At 41.6% G+C, this 23,872-nt stretch overlaps 1 protein-coding gene and 1 long non-coding RNA gene across 3 annotated transcripts in view; one reads left to right on the top strand and one right to left on the bottom strand.

The window, feature by feature from the left end:
- The window catches only part of SANBR (SANT and BTB domain regulator of CSR), a 74,751-nt gene extending 60,070 nt beyond the window's left edge, over nucleotides 1-14,681 (top strand). The window contains exons 22-23 of one of the 2 annotated variants that reach the window (XR_010136180.1): nucleotides 8,372-8,511; nucleotides 11,345-14,681. Coding sequence is in view for 1 of the 2 variants with exons in the window: in XM_054547518.2 (XP_054403493.1) it covers nucleotides 8,372-8,384 (13 nt within the window). In the remaining variant the exon portion in view is untranslated. Of the gene's footprint in view, nucleotides 1-8,371; nucleotides 8,523-11,344 lie in introns of those variants that run through there. The other variant, XM_054547518.2, reaches the window with a different exon arrangement.
- A 5,651-nt stretch (nucleotides 14,682-20,332) lies between these two features.
- Nucleotides 20,333-23,830, bottom strand: LOC100939298 (uncharacterized). The gene is made up of 2 exons (XR_152221.5): nucleotides 23,595-23,830; nucleotides 20,333-22,725 (listed from the first exon to the last, which is right to left on the bottom strand). It is a non-coding gene; the product is annotated as an uncharacterized LOC100939298 (long non-coding RNA).
- Between the last annotated feature and the right edge of the window lie 42 nt (nucleotides 23,831-23,872).

Below are 23,872 nucleotides of genomic sequence, written 5' to 3'. Positions count from 1 at the left end.
AGTAGTTGCTATTTGTTGAATGCTTTGGTTATGCTAAAGATCATGCTCCTGATATATTCCTTATCTCCTTCAGCTTCACGACACCCACCCCCCACCCCCGCGGCCAAATTGGGCATTATCCCCATTTTACAGGTGGAAGAGAACATTCAGCGAGGCATAGTAAACTACATACTGGGGTTGGAATCTGGGTCTATCAATACATTCCAACACCTTCTTGAAATAGTTTTCCCTTGGGTTGCCTGAAAATTTTCTCTTAGAGGCCTCCTGCCTCACTGGCAGCTTCTTCAGACTGAAAGCAGGTGACTCGAGTGCACTTTCGGTAGTTGCAGCCTTGTTTACTCAACTATCTGCTTAACATTTGTACTTGGAGTACCAGTAGGTATCTCCAACTTAATTAACGTAATCAAAACAGAACTTGTGATATCCCTTCCCATTCCTGCCCCCAAACTCCCTGCTTATTCAAACCCATTCTTTTCCAATTCAGTAAATGGCATTATTGCCTACCGAAGTGCACAAGGCAAATATCTAGAAAGTATTCCTTATTCTTCTCTTTTCTTCACACCTGACATTCAATTTATCAGCAAGTCCCATACGTACTCCACATCCATTTGCTTCCGTCTCCACTGTTACCACCCCCAGTCATTAACATCTTTTGCATGAAGTACTACAAATGCCTCATAACTAATTCTCCAGCTTCCATTTCAACTTCTGTTTAACTTGGTGCACAAAGCGACGTTCATGATTTTTCAGTGTGGCTCAGATCACATCACTCCCCTGCTTAACACTAATAGCATCCCATCAAACCTAGAATTAAATCCAACCTTCAGGCCGGACGCAGTGGCTCACGCCTGTAATCCCAGCACTTTGGGAGGCCAAGGTGGCCAGATCATGAGGTCAAGAGTTTGAGACCAGCCTGACCAACATAGCAAAACCCCATCTCTATTAAAAAATAGAAAAATTAGTTGGATGTGGTGGCAGGTGCTTGCAATCCCAGCTACTTGGGAGGCTGCAGCAGGAGAATCACTTGAACTCGGGAGGTGGAGGTTGCCGTGACCTAAGATCGTGCCACTGTCTCAAAAAAAAAAAATATTCCAACCTACACTAGTCCTACATGGCCTACCCCCTGGCTGCCTCTCAGACTTCATTTTCCATTTTATTTACTACGTTGGAATATAGTAAGTCATTCCCGCCTTTCCGTTCCTTGACATTAGCCATTCCCGCTGTCTAGAAGGCTGTTACAATTCAGGTTTTAATTTAGATGTTACTTCCTCACAGGAGGTATTTCCTATGTGCTTAGTATAAAATATTCATCCAAGTCACTCTCATCACATCCTCATAGTTTATTTCTGTGCATAACTGACATTATTACTCTGATACTTTCCTTCCTTTATTTGTTGGTTTGCAATCTGTATCCCATGATAAAATGTGAACACCAGAGCAGAGACCTGGTCTTCTTGACTACTGCTGCGTCCCCAGTGCCTAGAACAGTGACTGGAGCAGCTGGCACCAAAAACCTTTCCTCTGGAGTTCATATTTTTGGGTGGTATCTCCAATATCTGGACTGTCCTCAGCCTGGCATCATTTTAATCTGCACCTGTTGGAGTTTCAGCAGATAGAGGCCTTGTCACAAATACCTTGTCATGGGTTCTCAAGATCAGTTTGTCTGTCACCCTATAGAAAGATACACTAGATTAGTTTGATGTAGACATGAGTCCAGGTGAATTCTGCTGAAATCTGGGCAGCTTCAAGTTCTGAGCAGATTAGAAAGTTAAATAAGCTGACCTGATGGCCACCGTTTTATCTCAACAGTATATTAAACATGAACACTTGGATAATAAGTAACCACTGCAGCATTTTATGGGGAAGATGCTGTGGAATTATGAGCATCTCATAAGCTCACCAAAGTGATTAGGTAACTGTTTTCCATCCTTATGTTTTTCCCACCTTTTCCCCACTTTTTTCTTTGTCTAAAAATAACATTATAAACAGAAAAAAAGAATGAAGAAAAATGAACAGAGCCTCAGAAAAATATGAGACATCATTAAGCTCGCTAACATACATCTAATGGAAGTTCCAAAAGGAGAGGAGAGAGAGAAAGAAGAGAAAAAAAATATTTAAAGAAATACGGGCTGAAAACTTTCCAAATCTGATGAAAAACTTAACACATCCAAGAAGCTCAACAAACTCTAAGAGGTTAAATGCAAAGAAATCCACAAACACACATTATAGTAAAAAATGCACAAGGACAAGGAGAAAAGCTTGAAGAAGCAAGAGAAAAATCCTTACTTATGGCCTGGCACAGTGGCTCCCACCTGTAATCCCAGCACTTTGGGAGTCCAAGGCGGGCGGATCATGAGGTCAGGAGATTGAGACCATCCTGGCTAACACAGTGAAACCCTATCTCTACTAAAAATACAAAAAATTAGCCGGGCATGGTGGCACGCACCTGTAGTCCCAGCTACTTGGGAGGTCAAGGCAGGAGAATCGCTTGAACCTGGGAGGCGGAGGTTGCAGTGAGCCGAGATCGCACCACTGCACCCCAGCCTGGGTGACACAGCGAGACTCTGTCTCAAAAAAAAAAAAAAAAAGAATCCTTACTTACAAGAGAACCCCAGTAAGATCAACAGCTGACTTCTCATCAGACGCAGTGGAGAACAGAAAGCAGTGGATAACAGCCCAGGCACAGTGGCTCATGCCTATAATCCTGGCACTTTGCAAGGCCAAGAAGGGAGGATTGCTTGAGGCTAAGAGTTCAAGACCAGCCTGGCCAACATAGGGAGACCTCATCTCTACAAATAATTTTTTTTTTTGGAGATGGAGTTTTGCTCTTCTTGCCCAGGCTGGAGTGCAGTGGCGCGATCTCAGCTCACTGCAACCTCCACCTCTCAGGTTTAAACGATTCTCCTGCCTCAGCCTCCCAAGTAGCTGGGATTACAGGCACCTGACACTACACCCAGCTAATTTTTTGTACTTTTAGTAGAGACGGGGTTTCGCCATGTTGGTCAGGCTCATCTCGAACTCCTGACCTCAGGTGATCTGTCTGCCTCGGCCCCCCGAAGTGCTGAGATTACAAGTGTGAGCCACCATGCCCGGCCTTACAAATAAATTTTTTAAATAGCCAGACATAGTGGCACACACCTGTAATTCCAGCTACTTTTGAGGCTTAGATGGGAGGATCACTTGAGCCCAGGAGTTGGAGGCTGTAGTGAGCTATAATCACACCACTGCACTCCAGTGTGGGAGACAGAGGGAGATCCTGTTCCAAAATGAAGGAGGAGAAGGCGGTGGGATAATATTCAAAGTGCTCAAAGAAAAATCTGTCAACCAAGAATCCTACATTCAGCAAAAATTGTCTTTCAAATATGAAGGCAAAATGAAGAGATTCCCAGATAAACAAAAATTGAGATAATTCATTGCTAGCAGACCCACCTTACAAAAAATACTAAAAGAAAGTTATTGAGGCGGCCGGGCATGGTGGCTCACACCTATAATCCCAGCACTTTGGGAAGCGGAGGCAGGTGGATCACCTGAGGTCAGGAGTTTGAGACCAGCCTGGTCAACGTGGTGAAACCCCATCTCTACTAAAAATACAAAAATTAGCCAGGTGTGGTGGCAGGCACCTGTAATCCCAGCTACTCGGGAGGTTGAGGCAAGAGAATCACTTGAACCTGGGAGGCGGAGGTTGCAGTGAGCCGAGATCATGACACTGCACTCCGACATGGGCAACAACAGCGAAATTCCATCTAAAAAAAAAAAAAAAAAAGGAAGTTATTGAGGCTGAAACAAATGACTCTAGACAGTAATACACACACAAAGCATTAGTAAAGATGACATGCATATTTCTTTTCTTAACTAATTTTAAAAAGCAATTGAATATGTATATAATTTTATTGTTGGGACTATACCAAAGAAATGTAATATATTTGCCAATAACAGAACAAAGGAGGTGGATGGGAGCAAAGCTATATTGGACTAAGGAAATGACTCCCAGTGGTAATACAGGAACAAATGAAGAGAACCAGAAATGAGAAATAAATTTGATGCAATAAAAGCTATAAATATATATTTATAGGCTAATGCAATAAAAGCTATAAATATATTTTTTCTCCATTTTCTTCCCTCAGCTTTTTAAAAAGGTATAAAAGTAAAGTTATAATTATAACAATGTATTACTGGGTTTGTAACATATGTATGTATAACAATACCGCAAGAGGAAACAGGGAATGGAGCTATATAGGAATAATATTTCTTTATCTCTTTGGAATTTATTATAAATGTGAAGCAGATTCTGATGTTAAGATGTATATATGGTAATATATATAATTTTTGCTTTCTCCATGCCTCCTATCTTTTCTGTTTCTTTATTCCTCTTTTACTTTGTTTTGCATTAAGTAAATATTTTCTGATGTAATATTAATTTTTAAATGATTTTTTACTATATATTTTTTAAATTATTTCCTCAGTTGTTGCTCCAGGCAACAACTGGGATTACAGTTTATAAAGGTGTACTGTGAATAATTGTGTGCCAATAAATTAGATAACTTAGATTAAATGAGCAAATTATTAGAAGGACACAAACTACTGAAACTGACTCAGAAAGAGAGAAAATATGAATAGCTCTATAACAACTAAAGACATTTAACTAACTGTCCAACACTACCTACAAAGAAAAGCCCGGACATCACTAGACAAAGGTATCATAAGAAAAAGAAAACTACAGACCAGTATCTCTTATGAATATAGATGCAAAAATCCTCAACATATGCTAGCACAATCCAGCAACATACAAAAATAATTATACTCTATGACCAAGGGAGATTGATTCCAGGAATGGAAAGTTGACTTAATATCTGAAAATTAATGTAATACAGTGTATCAATATAATTTTTTTTTTTAAGTTTCACAATCAGCTGGGCGTGGTGGCTCACGCCTGTAATCCCAGCACTTTGGGAGGCCGAGGTGGGCAAATCATGAGGTCAGGAGTTCGACACCAGCCTGGACAACATGGTGAAACCCTGTCTCTACCAAAAATACAAAAATTAGGAGTGGTGGCATATGCTTGTAATCCCAGCTACTCAGGAGAATTGCTTGAACTTGGGAAGTGGAGGTTGCAGTGAGCTGAGGTCACACCATTGCACTCCAGTCTGGGTGACAGTGAGACTCTGTCTCAAAAAAAAAAAAAAAAAAAAGTCTCATGATCATCTCAATAGATGCATAAAAAGCAATCGACAAACCCAATATTCTTTCATGATTAAAAAAATTAACAACATAGAAGGGAACTTCCTCAACTTGATAAAGGACATCTACAAAAACCCCACAGCTAACATTACACTTAATGGTGAAGAAATGTATACTTTCCCAGTACGATCAGGAACAAGACAAGCCCATTCTCAACATTTCTATTCAACATTGTACTGGAGGATCTAGCCAGAGCAGTCGGGCCCAAAAAATGACATAAAATGCATCTAAATTGGAAAAGAAGTAAAACTGTATCTATTTAGAGATGACCTGATCCTGTATGCAGGAAGTTCTATGAAATCACTAAAAAAAATTAGATAATTGAGTTCAGCAATACTTCAGGATATAGGATCAATATGACAAAATCAACTTATTTCTGTATAGTAGCAATGAAAAATCTAAAATTGAAATTAAGAAAACAACTTTTAACATCAAAAAATTAAAAGCTTAAGGATAAATTTAACAAAAGAAATAGAAAACATTCTGAAAACATATTCAAATAAAATATTGTTGAAAGAAATTAAACATCTAAATGAATGGAAAGACATTCTATGTTCGTGGATCATAAGACTTAATGTTATTAAGATGGGAATATTCCTCAACTTAATCTACAGATTCACCACAGTCTCTAGCAGAGAGACTTGTGAGAGACTCTCTTCCTTGTAGAAATTAACAAGCTGTTTCTAAAATTTATGTGAAAACTCAAGGGATTCAGAATAGCCAAAACAATTTTGGAAAACAACAAAGTTAGAAGATTTACACTTTCCCATTTCCAATCTTACTACAAAGCTACAATAGTCAAGACAGTGCAGTACTAGCATAAGGATAGACATACAGATCAATGGAACAGGATTGGGAGTCCAGAAATAAACCCACATTTCTATGGTCAACTGATTTTCATCAAGGGTGAAAAAGAATAGTCTTTTCTACAAATGGCACTAGGATAGCTAGACAGGCTAATGCAAAATAATCAAGTTGGATCCTTACATCACACCGTATGTAAAAATTGACCCAAAATTGATCAAAGACCTAAATGTAAGAGTCAAAACTGTAAAACTCTGATAAGAAAGCACAGGGGTAAGTCTTCGTGACCTTGGATTTGGCAAGGATTCTTAGATAAGACAATAAAAGCACAAGCAACAAGCAAACAAATAAATAAATTGGACACCAAAATTAAAAACTTTTGTGCTTCAAAGAACATCAAGAAAGTGAAAAGATAGCTTACAGAATGTGAGAAAATGTTTACAAAGTATGTATCTGATAAGGAAACGTGTATCCAGAATGTACAAAGAATGCCTACAACTCAACATTTAAAAGAAAAATAACCCAATTTTTAAAATGGTGAAAGACTTGAATAGACATTTTTCCAAAGAAGATATACAAATGGTCAGTAAGCGCATGAAAAGTTGCTCAACATCATTGGCCATCAGGGAAATGCAAATCAAAACCACAGTGAGATATCACTTTAACGCTCAATAGAATGGCTATAAGGAAAAAGCTACATAACAACAAATGTTGCCAAGGATGTGGAGAAATTGGAACCCTCTACACTGCTGATGGGAATGTAAAATAATGCAGCCACTTTGAAAAGCCACCTGTCAATTCTTCAAAAAGTTAAACATATAGAGTTACCATATGACCCAGATATGTACGCAAAAGAATTGAAAACAGGTACTCAAACCAATACTTGTACACAAATGTTCATAGCAACACTATTCACAATAGCCAAAATGTGGAAACAACCCAAATGTCTATTGACTGATAAATGGAGAAAGAAAATGTCGTATGTCTATACTGTGGAATATTAATCAGTCACAAAAAGGATGAACCTTGTAAATATTTTGCTAAGTGAAAGAAGCCAGACACAAAAGATCACACGCTGCATGACTATTTATATAAAATATCCAGAATGGGTAAATCCATAGGAACAGAAAGCAAATTATAAATTGTTAGGGACTGGCCAGGTGCAGTAGCTCACGCCTGTAATCCCAGCACTTTGGGAGGCCAAGGCGGGTGGATCACTTGAGGTCAGGAGTTTGAGACCAGCCTGGTCAACAAGATGAAACCCCGTCTCTACTAAAAGTACAAAAATTAGCTGGGCATGGTGGTGCATTCCTGTAATCCCAGCTACTTGGGAGGCTGAGGCACAAGAATCGCTTGAACCTAGGAGGTGGAGGTTGCAGTGAGCTGAGAACACGTTACTGCACTGCACTCCAGCCTGGGCAACAGAGCAAGACTCTGTCTCAAAAAAAAAAAAAAAAAATTGTTCGGGACTGGAGAGAAGAAAATGTGACTGCATAATGCATGTGTGAATAATGGATGTGTGGTTTTTGTTTGGGGTAATGAAAATGTTTTGGAGCTTGATGAAGGTGGTGGTTGCACAACATTGTGAATGCACTAAATGTCATTAAATTGTACACTTTTGTTAATTTTCTTATGTGAATTTCACTTTCAATAAAAAATGAAGGCTGGGCATGGTGGCTCATGCCTGTGATCCCAGCACTTTGGGAGGCCAAGGAAGGAGGATTGCTTGAGCCCAGGAGTTCAAGACCAGCCTGGCAACATACTGAGACCCTATCTCTACAAAAAAAAATTAATAAAAATTTTTAAAAAGGAATGAAGTAGATATGTGCTACAACATGGATAAACCTTGAAAACATGCTATGTGAAAGAAGACAATCACAAAAAGTCACATATGATTCCATTTTTATAAAATGTCCAGAATGGTCAAATATATAGAGACAGACAAGATTAGTGGTTGCTTAGGGAAGGAGAGAGAAGAATGATATGGGCACCTGGGATGATAGCTAAAGGTTACAGAGTTTCTCTTTGAGGTGATGAAAATGTTCAAAACCGATTGTGGTAATGGTTGCATAACTCTGAGAGTATACTTAAAACCACTGGATTATACCATTTAAATGGGTGAATTGTATGATATGTGGATTATATTGCAAGAAAACTGTTTCAAAAAGGCCAATATTGCATTAAATTGCATTTGGGTAATAGAAATATAACCCAAAATCTCACCAATTTATCCTAACAGCTACATCATTTTGTTTCACCTCTTCTTGTGTTTGCCTGGGTGTGTATATCCATCATGCATAGGGTAGTGTTATTATCTGCCTTTTTACAGACAGACAAACTGAGACCCAGAGACGGCACTGTGTCTAAAAGCAACAGAAAAAGTGGTTTGAGCAGTGTGCTCTTGATGACAGTGTTGCTGTGTTAAACGAATTAATACATGAAAGGACTTGGAATACTGCCTGACATATAGTAAGTGCTCAAAAATGTTAGCTATTATTAGTAGACCACATGAAGGTCTTTTAGAAATAACTGTATTGTGCTTATTCCCATTTTTGGCTTGGCTCACGTTATTCCCCCACCTAGATGGCTGCCTTTTGTTTGCTGCCTATTGAAATTGTTCCCTTGTTCAAGGCTCTGCTCAAATCTCACCTCCTTCATGAAGCTGCTGACCTCTTCTTTCTGTGTGGTATTGTGCTCACAACATTGTCACATTTTAGCAGTCTAATGTTCTCATTGTTTTGTTGTTATTGGTCTTGATGCTGTGACCAGCTCTTCTGCTCTATTAGAAATATTTTGTTGGCCAGGCGCGGTGGCTCATGCCTGTAGTCCCAGCACTTTGGGAGGCCAAGGTGGGCGGATCACAACGTCGGGGGATTGAGACCATCCTGGCCAACATGGTGAAACCCCCATCTCTACTAAAAATACAAAAATTAGCTGGTGGTGTGGTGGCACGTGCCTGTAGTCCCAGCTACTTGGGAGGCTGAGGCAGGAGAATTGCTTGAACCTGGGAGGTGGAGGTTGCAGTGAGCCGAGATCGCGCCACTGCACTCCAGCCTGGCAACAGAGCAAGACTCAAAAATAAATATTGTTTTGGCTGGGAGCAGTGGCTCACGCCTGTAATCCCAGCACTTTGGGAGGCCGAGAAGGTGGGCAGATCACCTGAGGTCAGGAGTTCGAGACCAGCCTGGCCAACATGGTGAAACTCCGTCTCTACTAAAAATACAAAAATTAGCTAGGTGTGGTGGCATGCACCTGTAATCCCAGCTACTCACGAAGCTGAAGCACGAAAATCTCTTGAACTCGGGAAGGCGGAGTTTGCAGACTTTGGTTCATTTTTGAATGGCAGATACAACTGTTGGTTGTTTTAATCACGGAACTTTTATGTTTTTAATATATTTTCCCAAATTTAAAAAAATTAAGAGAAATGTAGGCAACTGTCAGAATTAGTATATATCACAAACAAGTACTTGAAGGGGTCTCTCAAGTGTATTCATTTTTAGCCATAATTAGTCATATGATACCATGAGTATATGTAGTTATATACTAAGGGAAGAAAGCTGACTCTTCCCAGTAAGTGATGGAACTGAGTACTTTTAAATGACATCTGGTTTTGTCCAATGAATAAGAGTTAATGCCTCTCTGACAGTGGCTCTGGATTTGGGCCTAATGACAGCATTTTTTAGAGGTCACCAGGTGACTCTGTTGTGCAGACAGGTTGAAAACTATACTGTTATGTGACATGATAATCGTTAAAAGACCAACACTGTAAGCCACAGCTAGAAATGTGTTCAGGAGCATAAAAAAATCAGGAAAGCATAGATTCTTTATACCAGAGTGCTATCTATCATTAGGTGGCGCTAAAAGTGCAAGAAAACCACATTAAGCTCTAAGTTGGGCCTGCCTTAGCCCACGTGTATATCATTTGTAGAAGGAAACAGAATACTGGGAAATAGCTGATAAGAGAAATTATAGCTAAAATACATAGGGAATTACAGAAAGAAAATATGACAAGGGAAAGAAAGCAGAAAAAGAACAAAGAAAACCACTTACAAGATGAAGTTTAAATCTGATGCTTTTCAGTGCCAGAATTGCCTGTTTTCAGAGTCATGCTTTTGTATATTAATAACACAGGTTCTCTAAGCATTTAGAAGTCTCTCATAGTTTTGAAAATTGAGAAAGGAAAAAAGTTTAAAGAGTCTAAAAAATCAAGGTTGGGCTCATTGCCTCACGCCTGTAATCCCAGCACTTTGGGAGGCCGAGGCGGGCGGATCACCTGAGGTCAGGAGTTCGAGACCAGCCTGGCCAACATGGTGAAACCCCGTCTCTACCAAAACTACAAAAATTAGCTGGGCATGGTGGCACATGCCTGTAGTCCCAGCTACTCGGGAGACTATGGCAGGAGAATCACTTGAACCTGGAAGGCAGAGGTTGCAGTGAGCCAAGATCGCACCACTGCACTCCAGCCTGGGCAACAGAGCGAGACTCGTCTGAAAAAAAAAAAAGAAAAAAGAATCTAAACAAATCAATATAAGTGATGGCAGCCAAGCGCAGTGGCTCACGCCTGTAATCCTAGCAGTTTGGGAGGCCGAGGCGGGTGGACCAAGAGGTCAGGAGTTCAAGACAAGCCTGACCAACATGGTGAAACCCTGTCTCTACTAAAAATACAAAAATTAGCTGGGCATGGTGGCATGCACCTGTAATCCCAGCTACTCAGGAGTCTGAGGCAGAAGAATCACTTGAACCTGGGAGGCAGAGGTTGTAGTGAGCCGAGATGGCGCCACTGAACTCCAGCCTGTGCGACAGAATGAGACTGTCTCAAAAACAACAATAACAACAACAACAACAATAATAATAATAATGAGGCTCACACCTGTAATCCCAGCACTTTGGGAGACCAAGGTAAGAAGATCGCTTGAGAATGTGAGACAAGCCTAGGAAACATAGTGAGACTCCATTTCTACAAAAAAAAATTAGCAGGGCATGGTGGTGCGTGCCTGTAGTCCCAGCTACTCAGGAGGCTGAGGTGGGAGGCTCACTTAAGCCCAAGAGGTCAAGGCTTCAGTGAGTGATAATCATGCCACTGTACTCCAGTCTCCAGTCTGGGCAACAGAATGAGACCCTGTCTAAATAATAATAATAATAATAATGAAATGTTTCTCCTTTTAGTAAATATTTTTAACTTGGCAAAACGACATCTCCTAAATATGTAAATTAAGGTATAGAGTACATAGCCTGCTAAACTCTGCACACTGTCTTTACTGTAGTTATCTGAAGAACTACCACCCTTTTTCTTCCTATCCAGGTGAGGCAGAGACACAAAGGTATGGAAGAACGTTGGACAGATTTACATCAATATATTAATTAAGGTGATTTCAGAGTTGGAGCAGGAGAGGAAGACTTATAGATGCTTTTTCTTTTTCTTTTTGCTTGCTTGTATTTTCTTTTTAATTATTATTCAGTATTTCAAGTAGACAGAAAAGTACAGAGGATAATACAACAAATATCCAGGTACCCACCACCCAGCATTTTTACATAGTAGCATTTGATGTTTTGAAATAAGACATAAAACATTCCAAATACCCGATCACTGAGGATCCTGCATCTTCCTCTTCTTTTCCCAGAAGTGAACATTTCTCTGAATTTGATGCTTATTATGCCCATGCATGTTGTTATACTTTTACTACATATTTTATGTAGCTACAGCATAATATGCTATGTATACTTTATATAATGACCTCATACTATACATATCCTCATACAATTTTTTAGACTCTATTTGTTTGAGAATTATATATTTTGATTCAGGTAGCTTAAGTTTATTTTAGCTACTCAATAGTAATGTATTCTATTAATCTACTAATATATATTTCTTGTCTATGGACACTGAGGTTATTTTCAGTTTTTTCTTTAATGTTGTAGCAAAAACTTCCGCTCATTTTTCTTGTGCCTACATGGGTATACACATTGTCAACTTGACTAAACATTTGCAAAAAGTTTTCTCCAGAGTTGTACCAGCTTAGGCTCACAAGCAGCATATGAATGTCCCAGTTGTTCTGTTTCCTCACCAACAATCGGGGTTATATCAGTCAGAATAACTAAATTATGCTACAGTAACACAATCACAAAAATCTCAGTGTCTTAATTCAACGGTCTATTTCTTCTTCATGAAGTTCTGTTATCATAGTCACTCAGGGACCAGGGCTGATGGAGCTTCCATCCTGACCCTTGCTTCAATGAAGTAGGGAAAAAAACTGACTAAAGGGCTCAAATTTGGCTCTTCCCAATTTCTGCACACAAGTGATATCAGTTCTGCTCACACTTGTTTTAACAAGTCTTGTGACCACATCTAACTTCAAAGAGTTCCCACTCCTACCTTTAGTATCTGAATGTCTGTGAATGACGACTGCAGGTACTGATAAACTATACTTTTTCTAGTGCAGTGAGTATGAAATAGTCTCTTTATTTTTATTTATATGTCCTGATTATTAATGAGGTTGAACATACATTCATTAAGTTTGTTGGTCACTTATGTTTTCTCTTTTGAAAATTACCTGTTTATATCCTTTGCCCATTGTCGTAGTCCATTTATGGTGCTATAACAGAATACCCCAGAGTGGGTAACTTATAAAGGACAGAAATGTATTTCTCACAGCTCTGGAGGCTGGGAAGTCTAAGCTCAAGTAACTGGCATTTGGTCTGGTGAGGGCCTTCTTGCTGTGTCCTCACAGGGCAAAAGATGGAAAGGCAAGCTAGGTAAATGCTGCATGGAGGCCTTTTCCTTCTTTCCTTCTTTCCTTCCTTCCTTTTTCTTTCTCTTTCTCTCCCTCCTTCCTTCCTTCCTTATTTCTCTCTCCTTCCTTCCTTCCTTCCCTCCTTCCTTCCTTCCTCCTTCCCTCCTTCCTCCCTCCCTTCCTGCTCTCTTTTTCTTTTTTCTTTTTCTTTCTTTCTTTTTCTTTCTTTTCTTTTTTCCTCTCTTTCTTTCCCTTTCCTTTCCCTTCCTTTCCCTTTCCTTTCCTTTTCCCTTTCCCTTTCCTTTTCTTTCGTTTTTGACAGAGTCGTACTCTATCGCGCAGGCTGGAGTGCAGTAATGTGATCATGGCTCACTGCAGCCTTGATCTTACCTGGCTCAGGTGATCCTCCCACCTCAGCCTCCCAAATAGTTGGGACTATAGGTGCACACCACCACATTCAGCTGATTATTATTTTTTATTTTTTTGTAGAGACAAGGTTTTGCAATGTTGTCCAGGCTGGTCTCAAACTCCTGGGCTCAAGTGATCAGTTCACCTCAGCCACTCAAAGTATTGGGATTACAGGTGTGAGCCACCACAGCTAGCCCTTTTGCCTTTTTTTTTTTGAGACGGAGTCTCGCTCTGTCACCCAGGCTGGAGTGTAGTGCAGTGGTGCGATCTCAGCTCACTGCAAGCTCTGCCTCCCGGGTTCACACCATTCTCCTGCCTCAGCCTCCTGAGTAGCTGGGACTACAGGCGCCCACCACCACGCCCGGCTAATTTTTTGTATTTTTAGTAGAGACGGGGTTTCACCATGTTAGCCAGGATGGTCTCGATCTCCTGACCTCGTGATCTGCCCGCCTCGGCCTCCCAAAGTGCTGGGATTGCAGGTGTGAGCCACTGCGCCCGGCCCCTTTTGCCCATTTTTATGTTGGATTTTTAGTGTTTTCTCATCAATTTCTAAGGGTTCTTTATTTAGTAGGGGTACTAGCTTTTTGCCTGGTATGAATAACAAATAATTTCCTATTTTTCATTTGCATTTTTTTTACTTGGTGAATTATGTCTTTTGGCCATTCTGAAAGGTTTTTAAAATTTTTTAGCTACTCGAAATTTACCAATCTAGCCTTCCACAACTTTACATTTGAGTCATATTTAGAAAGACCTTTCACACTTAAAGGCTATAAAGAAATTCATATTTTCTTCTAAAACTTGCATGGTTTTATTTTCCCATGTAATATCTGATCCACCTGAAAGTTTTCACACGGTATAATGTGTGATATAGGCATCCAGCTTTTTTTTCTTTCTGATGGCTATCCAGTTTCCAGTGTCCATAAACACACTTATTGAATACAATTTTTTCTTCCACTAGTTTGAAATGCTGCATTTATTACATACTAAATTCTGGTTTAAGGTAATGCTAACTGCAAAAAAATGGTTCCAACACAATAGAAGTTTATCTCTCATTTGAATAAAATCCAAATATGTGTTCCTGATTGGCAGGCAGCTTTCTCAATTGGTAATTCAAGGCTCTTCTCATGTTCTGGTTCCACTCTCTTCAAAACATGGCTTCCACGGTAGCCATGGTTATGTATCTCAAGTCAGGGGACAGAGAGAGAGAGAGAGCAGGGTATTGCTTCTGAGGCACTTTTGTGGGACAGGCTGGTAGTGGCATGCATCACTTTTGCTCACATTCAGTTTCCTGAATTCACTCATGTGGCCACACCTATCTACTATTTCCCCATAAAGGAAACTTTTCTTTATTTTATGTATTTATTTTTTGAGACAGAGGGTCTCACTCTGTCACCCAGGCTGAAGTACAGTGGGGTGATCTTGGCTTACTACAACCTCTGCCTCTTAGGCTCAAAAGCAATCCTACCATCTTAGCCTCCCCAGTAGCTGGGACCACAGGCATGTGCTACCACAGCCAGCTAATTTTTGCATTTTTTATAGAGATGGAGTTTTGCCATGTTGCCCAGGCTGGTCTTGAATTCCTAAGCTCCAGCAATCCACCCACCTCGGCCTCCCAAAGTGCAGGGATTACAGGCATGAGTCACTGCACCTAATGAAGGAGACTTTTAATTTCTAATTAGTATTCCCTATTGTCTTCTCTTTTCCTTAATTAATCTTGTCCAAGGCTAATATATTTTAAGGTTTTTCAAATAATCAACTTTTTAAAAAAGTCCTGTTAAGGCCGGGCATGGTGGCTTGCACCTGTAATCCCAGCACTTTGGGAGGCCGAGGTGGGTGGATCACCTGAGGTCAGGAGTTCAAGACCAGCCTGGATAACATGGTGAAACCCCGTCTCTACTAAAAATACAAAAATTAGCTGGGTGTGGTGGCAGGTGCCTATAATCCCAGCTACTCGGGAGGCTGAGGCAAGAGAAGCACTTGAACCGGGAGGCAGAGGTTGCAGTGAGCCAAGATTGCGCCATTGCACTCCAGCCTGGGCGAAAACAGCAAAACTGTCTCAAAAAAAAAAAAGCCAGGCGCAGTGGCTCACGCCTGCAATCCAGCACTTCGGGAGGCCGAGGTAGGCGGTTCATGAGGTCAGGAGATCAAGACCATCCTGGCTAACACGTTGAAACCCCATCTCTACTAAAAATACAAAAAATCAGCTGGTCGTGGTGGTGCGGGCTTGTATTACCAGCTACTCAGGGGGCTGAAGCAGGAGAATGGCGTGAACCCGGGAGGAGGAGCTTGCAGTGAGCCGAGATCGCGCCACTGCACTCCGGCCTAGGTGACAGTGCAAGACTCCATCTAAAAAAAAAAGACATTTTTCTCGTTACTAGCTCATGACACTTCTTTAAATTTAGCCCAGAGGGCACTTTTTAAAAGCCCTGCTGGTAAAACTATATAGTCGTTTGTAAACACACACATTGTCCCAAACTTGCAAACCAGGCTATTTACAAAAGATACTTGTTGGCCGGGCGTGGTGGCTCACGCCTGTAATCCCAGCACTTTGAGAGGCCAAGGTGGGCGGATCACGAGGTCAGGAGTTCGGGACCATCCTGGCTAACGCGGTGAAACCCCGTCTCTCAGGCGGATCACCTGAGGTTGGAAGTTCGAGACCAGCCTGACCAACATGGAGAAATCTCGTCTCTACTAAAAATACAAAATTAGCCGGACGTGGTGGCGCATGCCTGTAGTCCCAGCTATTCAGGAGGCTGAGGCGGGAGAATGGCGTGAACCCGGGAGGCGGAGCTTGCAGTGAGCCGAGATCGTGCCACTGCGCTCTAGCCTGGGCAACAAGAGAGAAACTCTGTCTCAAAAAAAAAAAAAAAAAAAAAAAAAAGGAAAAGAAAAGAAGAAAGGAAAAGAAAAAAGAAACCCTGTATCTACTAAAAATACAAAAAATTAGCCGGGCGTGGTGGCAGGTGCCTGTAGTCCCAGCTACTCGGGAGGGTGAGGCAGGAGAATGGCGTGAACCCAGGAGGCGGAGCTTGTAGTGAGCTGAGAATGCGCCACTGCACTCCAACCTGGGCGACAGTGCGAGACTCCATCTCCAAAAAAAAAAAAAAGATACTTGTCAAAGTTCAGCTAGCCATTAAGCTGAAAGACTATTTCTCCTTTTTTTACTTAAAGAAATGTTGTATGGACTGTAAAATCTTTTAACATTTCACTAACTTATGTAATATAGTAATATGTGACCTTGTGAACCCCATATTGTTATATATACAATTGTGCATTAGTCAGACAGAAGTCAGAGGGCCTAGACAGAGGTAGATTTAACTGGATTGACTATCTCCTGTGATACTTAATGCTACAGTAAGAAGCCTTTACTGTCGGGCATGGTGGCTCACGCTTGTAATCCCAGCACTTTGGGAGGACGAGGTGGGTGGATCATGAGGTCAGGAGTTCGAGCCCAGCCTGGCCAAGATGGTGAAACCCCGTTTCTACTAAAAATACAAAAATTAGCCGGGTGTGGTGGCAGACGCCTGTAATCCTAGCTACTCAGGAGGCTGAGTCAGGGAACTGCTTGAACCCGGGAGGTAGAGGTTGCAGTGAGCCAAGATCACACCACTGCACTCCAGCCTGGGTGACAGGGCTAGACTCTGTCTCCAAAAAAAAAAAAAAAAAAAAAAAGCCTTTATTTACAGACTAATCACCAGTGTAGACGAGTCATTTCCTGTTAAACTACGATTTTATCTGTTGTATTTTTGCTTCCTATTTCATTAATGTTTGCTTTTTACTTGATCATATAGAACAGTAGTCTTTGGTCATGGATAGGATAAATCAGTATTATAAAGTTGTTCATTTTCCCCAACTAATATACAAATTTAATGTAACCCCAATACAAACACCTTTTATTCTGGAACTAGATCAGTTGATTATAAAGTTCATATGAAAAAATAAATATGAAAGAAGAGCTAGGAAAATCTTTTAAAAGAAAATGCAATTTGGTTCAGAGAGACAGACTAGTCCTACCAGATACAAGAGTATACTATAAAGCCTCTGCAATAAAAACTGAGTGTGTTGGCAGATCAATGTAACATAATAGAAAGTCTAGAAATAGGCTCAAGAAAATAAAGAAGTTTAATATATAGCAAAAGCGGCATCTCAAATCACTAGAGGAGACAGGCTTTTTAATAAATAGCACTGGGACAACTGAATATTTTGAAAAATACAGATTTAGATTATACCTGGCACCACATACAAGGATGAAATCCAAATGAGGGCTATATGTAAAGAAATCATAAAAGTACTAGAAGAAAATATGGATGAATTCCTTTATAAGCAAGGAGCGGGAGAAAGAAATAAGAGGAAGGACTGATAACCTTAACTACTTAAAAAAGAAAACTTCTTCATGGCGAAAAAAAAAAATCAAAGTCAGAAGAGATGGCAAACTGGGAAAAAATACTGCAAGGCTAATATACAAGTTCTTTAAAAATCAGGATGAAAAGGCCGGGTGTGGTGGCTCACGCCTATAATCCCAGCACTTTGGGAGGCCAAGGTGGGTGGATCACAAGGTTAGGAGTTCAAGACCAGCATGACCAACATGGTGAAACCCCGTCTCTACTAAAGAATACAAAAATTAGCCGGGTGTGGTGGCTCGCGCCTGTAATCCCAGCTACTCAGGAGGCTGAGGCAGGAGAATCACTTGAACCCGGGAGGTGGAGGTTGCAGTGAGCCAAGATTGCGCCACTGCACTCCAGACTGGGTGACAGACTGAGACTCTGTCTAAAAAAAAAAACAAAAAAAAAAACAAAAAAAAACAGGATGAAAAAGACAAAAAGATACAAACCTATTATGAAAAAGAACAAAAGATATGAACAGACTGTCCACAGAAAAAGACATATGAATGGCCCTTAAATGAAATGCTCAACATGTTCACTATGAGAGAAATGCAAATTTAAAATACGCTGAAATACCAATTCCCATGTATTGTGTTGGCAAAAATCTAAAAGTATAAAATGGTACTACTCCAAGGAGGGGAATTCGGCAATGTCTAGCAAATGCTCTAGCAAATATTCAGTTGTCCCAATGCTATTTATTGAAAAGCCTAGCAAATTTGGCAATGTCTAGCAAATATATATATATATATATTTTTTTTTTTTTTTTCTTTTTTTCTTTTTGAGATGGAATCTCGCTCTGTCGCCCAGGCTGGAGTGCAGTGGCGTGATTTCTGCTCACTGCAAGCACTGCCTCCCAGGTTCACGCCATTCTCCTGCCTCAGCCTCCCGAGTAGCTGGGACTACAGATGCGTATCACCACATGCAGCTAATTTTTGTATTTTTAGTAGAGACGGGATTTCACCACATTGGCCAGGCTGGTCTCGAACTCCTGACCTCGTGATCCACCCGCCTCGACCTCCCAAAGTGCTGGGATTATAGGCATGAGCCACCGTGCCCAGCCAAATGCTCACATATATTTATCTTTTGGCCCAGTAATGCAACTTCTAGGAATTTTCTATGAAGATACAACTTGACAAATATAAAACAATACAAGCATAAGACTACTCATTGTAGAGTTATTTATACACAATAGCAATAATGTGGAAACAACTCAAATGTCCATCAGCAAGAGACTGGGTTGAATAATAGGACATCAGCACACTGGAGTATTGCACAGCTATTAAAAAAACAAGGACAGGCTTTGCGCAGTGGCTCACTCCTGTCATCCCAGCACTTTGGGAGGCTGAGGTGGGAGGACGGCTTGAGCCCAGGAGTTCAAGACCAGCCTGGGCAACATAGTGAGATGTCATCTCTACAAAATATAAAATTACCTGGGTATGGTGGCACACTGTATGGTCCCAGCTACTTGGGAGGCTGAGGTGGGAGGACTGCTTGAGCCCAGGAGGTTGAGGCTGTAGTGAGGTGAGATCATGCCACTCAACCTGGGTGACAGAACAAGACCCTCTCTCAAAAAAAAAAAAGAACAAGGACAATGATGATTTCTGTGAATTGATATGGAAGGAAAGAACTATATAGAGCAAGATAATTTTGTTCAAGAAATACAAACAAGAATCTAATAGATTCTCTTTAACAGTACAGTACATTTACTATTTCAATTAACAGTATGTCCACATTAGTCCGAAAACAAATATATGTATTTATTTTTGCAAAAAGAAACAGAGATGTAGCTGGGCATGATGGCTCACGCCTGTAATCCCAGCATTTTGGGAGGCCGAAGTGGGCGAATCACGAGGTCAGGAGTTCGAGACCAGCCTGGCCAACATGGTGAAACCCCGTCTCTACTAACAATACAAAAAATTAGCTGGGCATAGTGGTGAGTGACTGTAATCCCAGCTACTCAGGAAGTTGAGGCAGGAGAATCGCTTGAACCTGGGAGGTGGAGGTTGCAGTGAGCTGAGATTGCTCCACTGCACTCCAGCCCAGGCGACAGAGTGAGACTGCATCTGAAAAAAAAAAAAGAAAGAAAGAAACAGAGATGTACCAAAAATAATGAACTAGGTTATCTCTGGGGGACAGAGGAAGGAATAGGTGGAAGGGATAGAGCTGAGGAAGCTAGACTTTTCTAAGCATAACTTTTTACATAGTTTTGACTTAAACAAATTTTAACTTTGAAATTATAGATTCAAACCAGGTATGGTGGCTCATGCCTGTAATCCCAGCACCTTGGGAGGCCGAGGTGGGCAGATAGCTTAACTCAGGAGTTCAAGACCAGCCTAGGCAACATGGCAAAATCCTGTCTCTACAAAGAATACACAAATTAGCCAGGCATGGTGTTGTATGCCTGTAGTCTCAGCTACTTGGGGGGCTGAGGCGGGAGGATCCCTTGAAACAGGGAGGTCAAGGCTGCAATGAGCAGAGATCGTACCACTGCACTCCAGGCTGGGCAACAGAGTGAGACCCTGTCTCAAAACAAAAACAAAAAAATGTGACTTGCAAAATAATGCATTGGAGTTACTGCTCTCTTAATACAAATGCTTTGAATTGTGTCTCTGCTTGTCACCCCTGGCCTTTTTTACACCCTGGGGCAATGTACCATTGTTAGACAAGGAGGAGGAGATGTATACCTTCCTTTTGGAAAAAGGATGACTGTAAAAGCAGAAATGAGAAAAGAGAAGCTGTGCTCACAACACTAACATGCTTTCAGGCAAGTCAATTTTAGGAAAGAGTTTATATGAAACTGAAGATCTGGGAATTGGTCCCTTAAGAAGAAAGTCTGAGTACCCTTTGAAGGCCACTGGTATACCCGTGCCTTTTTGCCTACTCCTTTTTATTCTTACAACCTACTCCAATTGCACCTCTGTCTCCACAACTCAATTGAACATACTTTTACAAAGGCCATCAATGACATGCACATTGCTAAACATACACAAAAAAATCATGAGCAAGTAGTTACAAGCTTTAGGACAGATATAAAAAGAAATTCTAATGTAGAAATTTTATCCAAAGTTTCACCCATTTTATAATCAATATTAGTAAAAAAGACTAAGACACATGGGCCAGGTGTGGTGGCTCACGCCTGTAATTCCAGCACTTTGGGAGGCCGAGGTGGGTGGATCACCTGAGGTCAGGAGTTTGAGACCAGCCTGGCCAACATGGTGAGACCCCCATCTCCATTTAAAATACAAAAATTAGCAGGGCGTGGTGGTGCACACCCGTTGTCCCAGCTACTTGGGAGGCCGAGACAGGAGAATCGCTTGAACCTGGGAGGCGGAGGTTGCAGCAAGCCAAGATCACGCCACTGCACTCCAGCCTGGGTGACAGACTGAGACTCTCTCAAAAACAAAATCTAAACAAAACAAAAAGACTTAAGACATGGAGTATATTAGTTTAGGGACAGGTCTCCTGATCTAGCCGGCTCCAAGCAGGAGTGAGATAGTTGTGCAGGGGTGCATTTAAGCAAACCTGGCTGGTCCATTTTCTGAACTAGCCAGTCCACTAGAATTTTGATGAAGCATCTCATCAGATATGGGCATGTTGACTAAGAGTCAACTCTGTAAAATGTTTGAAGAGATTTATTCTGAGCCAAATATGAGTGATCATGACCTGTGACACAGCCCTCAGGAGGTCCTGAGAACATGTGCCCAAGGTGGTCGGGGCACAGCTTGGTTTTATACATTTTAGGGAGGCATAAGACATCAATGAAATACGTTTAAGAAATAACATTGGTTTGGTTCAGAAAATGGAGTAACTCAAAGCAGGGACTTCCAGGCTATAGGTAAATGTAAACATTTTCATTCTTTTTTTTTTTTTCCTGTGACGGAGTCTCACTTTGTTGCCCAAGCTGGAGTGCAGTGGCGCAATCTCTGCTTCTGCAACCTCTGCCCGCCAGGTTCAAGCAATTCTCCTTCCTCAGCTTCCCGAGTAGCTGGGACACAGGTGCATGCCACTACACCCAGCTAATTTTTTGTATTTTAGTAGAGACGGGGTTTCACCATGTTGCCCAAGCTGGTCTTGAACTCCTGAGGTCAGGCAATCTACCCGCCTCGGCCTTCCAAAGTGCTGGGATTAGAGGCATGAGACACTGTGCCCAGCCAATTTAAACATTTTCTAATTGACAAATGGTTGAGTTGACAATTGTCTGAAGACCTGGGATCAATAGGAAGGACATGTTCAGGTTAAAATAAAAGGTTAAGATAAAAGATTATAAGACTTCAAAAGGTTCTTTTGAAGTCTTATAATGGCTGCCCTTAGAGATGACAGATGACAAATGTTTCCTATTCAGACCTTTAAAACAATGCTAGACTCTCAATCTCTTCAGGATTGGGAGGGCCTGGAAGAAAAAGATCTAGCTGTGTTAAAGAAACATGTTCTGGGGTAAAATATGTTGACTTTCTTCTTTGTCACATGTCATGCCAGAGTCAGACTGGAAAGCAAGTCACCATATATAGGGTTAAATAAAACTTATCTGATGAGAATTTATGGTTTGTAGGGCATGACTCCCCAGGCCCCTTAGATAGGAATTTGGGCCAGATTAAAAAAAAAAAAAAATCAAAGCTTAGTCCTGAGGCAGCTTCTGAAATGGTGGGAAAAACTGTGAGTTTTGAGGAAACATTTGGTTCAGCCATTGTTCTTAAGAGATACTGACATTTCAACCTACTATAAAGAGCGAAATTTAAAGTATTAATGTGTTGGTAGGACCTGCTTTTCTTTTTTTTTTTTTTTTTTAAATTCACTGACCCCGAAAGAAACTTCTCTGTCAGGCCACAATATAACCAGATACCAGACACACGAGATGTTTTGGAGGGAGGGTGGTGGAGCCAAGATTGCAACTCCTTATTGAGGAAAACAGTCCTCAGAGATCGAGTCATTTCTCCCGTGTTCAACTTGAAAACCTTGGGCAACTTCTGGAGATTTCAACGTCTCACAAAGTGCGGAAACGTGACTGGCGCAGCATCCTTTCCGGAATTGGTGATGTCTTTTTGTAAGGGTTGATGTTTCATCTCATCAACCAAATCGGGAAGGCCGGAGCATCCTTTTCTCCAAGAATGACAGGTGGTTTATCTCAGGCTTTTCTGTCCCGGCGCCTTTCTCTCCAATGCAGTCTATGGAATATATATATATATATATATATATACATAGAGAGAGAGAGAGAGAGAGAGAGAGAGAGAGAGAGAGAGAGAGAGAGAAAAGAGACTCCCACTGTCACCCAGGCTGGAGTGCAGTGGCGCGATCTCGGTTCACTGCAAGCTCCGCCTCCCGGGTTCACGCAATTCTCCTGCCTCAGCCTCCCGAGTAGCTGGGACTACAGGCGCCCGCCACCACGCCCGGCTAATTTTTTTGTATTTTTAGTAGAGATGGGGTTTCACCGTGTTAGCCAGGATGGTCTCGATCTCCTGACCTCGTGATCCGCCCGTCTCGGCCTCCCACAGTGCTGGGATTACAGGCATAAGCCACCGCGTCCGGCCTGGAATATTTTAAAATATGTAGATTATTAACCCCTGACACTTTTGAAAGTCCTTTGTAACCAACTTCCTCCTCAATATAAAATATTAATGTAATTTGGCCGGGCGCAGTGGCTCACGCCTGTAATTCTAGCACTTTGGGAGGCCGAGGCGGGTGGACTGCCTGAGCTCAGCAGTTTGAGACCCGCCTGGGCAACACGGTGAAACCCCGTTTCTACTAAAACACAAAAAATTAGCCGGGTGTGGTGGCGCGCGCCTGTAATCCCAGCTACTCAGGAGGCTGAGGCAGGAGAATTGCTGGAATCCGGGAGGCGGAGGTGCAGTGAGCCGAGATCGCGCCACTGCACTCCAGCCTGGGGGACAGGGCGAGAATCCGTCTCTAAAAAAGAGAGAAAAAAATTAATGTAATTTAATTTTTTATTTTTTTCCGCCCCCCGCCGTCCCGCCCCTAACATTAATTTTTAAAACTCGCTTTAGACACCGTTTGGAGGGGGCCAGGTGCTGAATACCTGCTGATGTAATGCAGTGATTTTTTGTTTGAGGGCCACAGGAAGACCCCTTGTGGCTGTTGTACTGGCATTCCCTCTTCATAGCAGGGATGGTGCCTCTGGAAATTTTCCGACAGCAGGGCTCCTTGGGTGAGGTTAGCAGCGCCAGCCTGGGTTAGCGGAAGCAGCCTTCAGGTCTCCTAGGAGAGCAGGTTTATGAGCATGCGCAGCGGATTTTCCGTTAGAGAAGCCGATGGGGCGCGGCTTCTTGGAACATGCGCACACAAACTTTCCGCTAG

This window comes from Pongo abelii, chromosome 12 (assembly GCF_028885655.2).
Source record: "Pongo abelii isolate AG06213 chromosome 12, NHGRI_mPonAbe1-v2.0_pri, whole genome shotgun sequence".
NCBI lineage: Eukaryota > Metazoa > Chordata > Mammalia > Primates > Hominidae > Pongo > Pongo abelii.
Note: the sequence above shows the minus strand (reverse complement) of the source record. Positions and strands in the feature narration are given on the sequence as shown.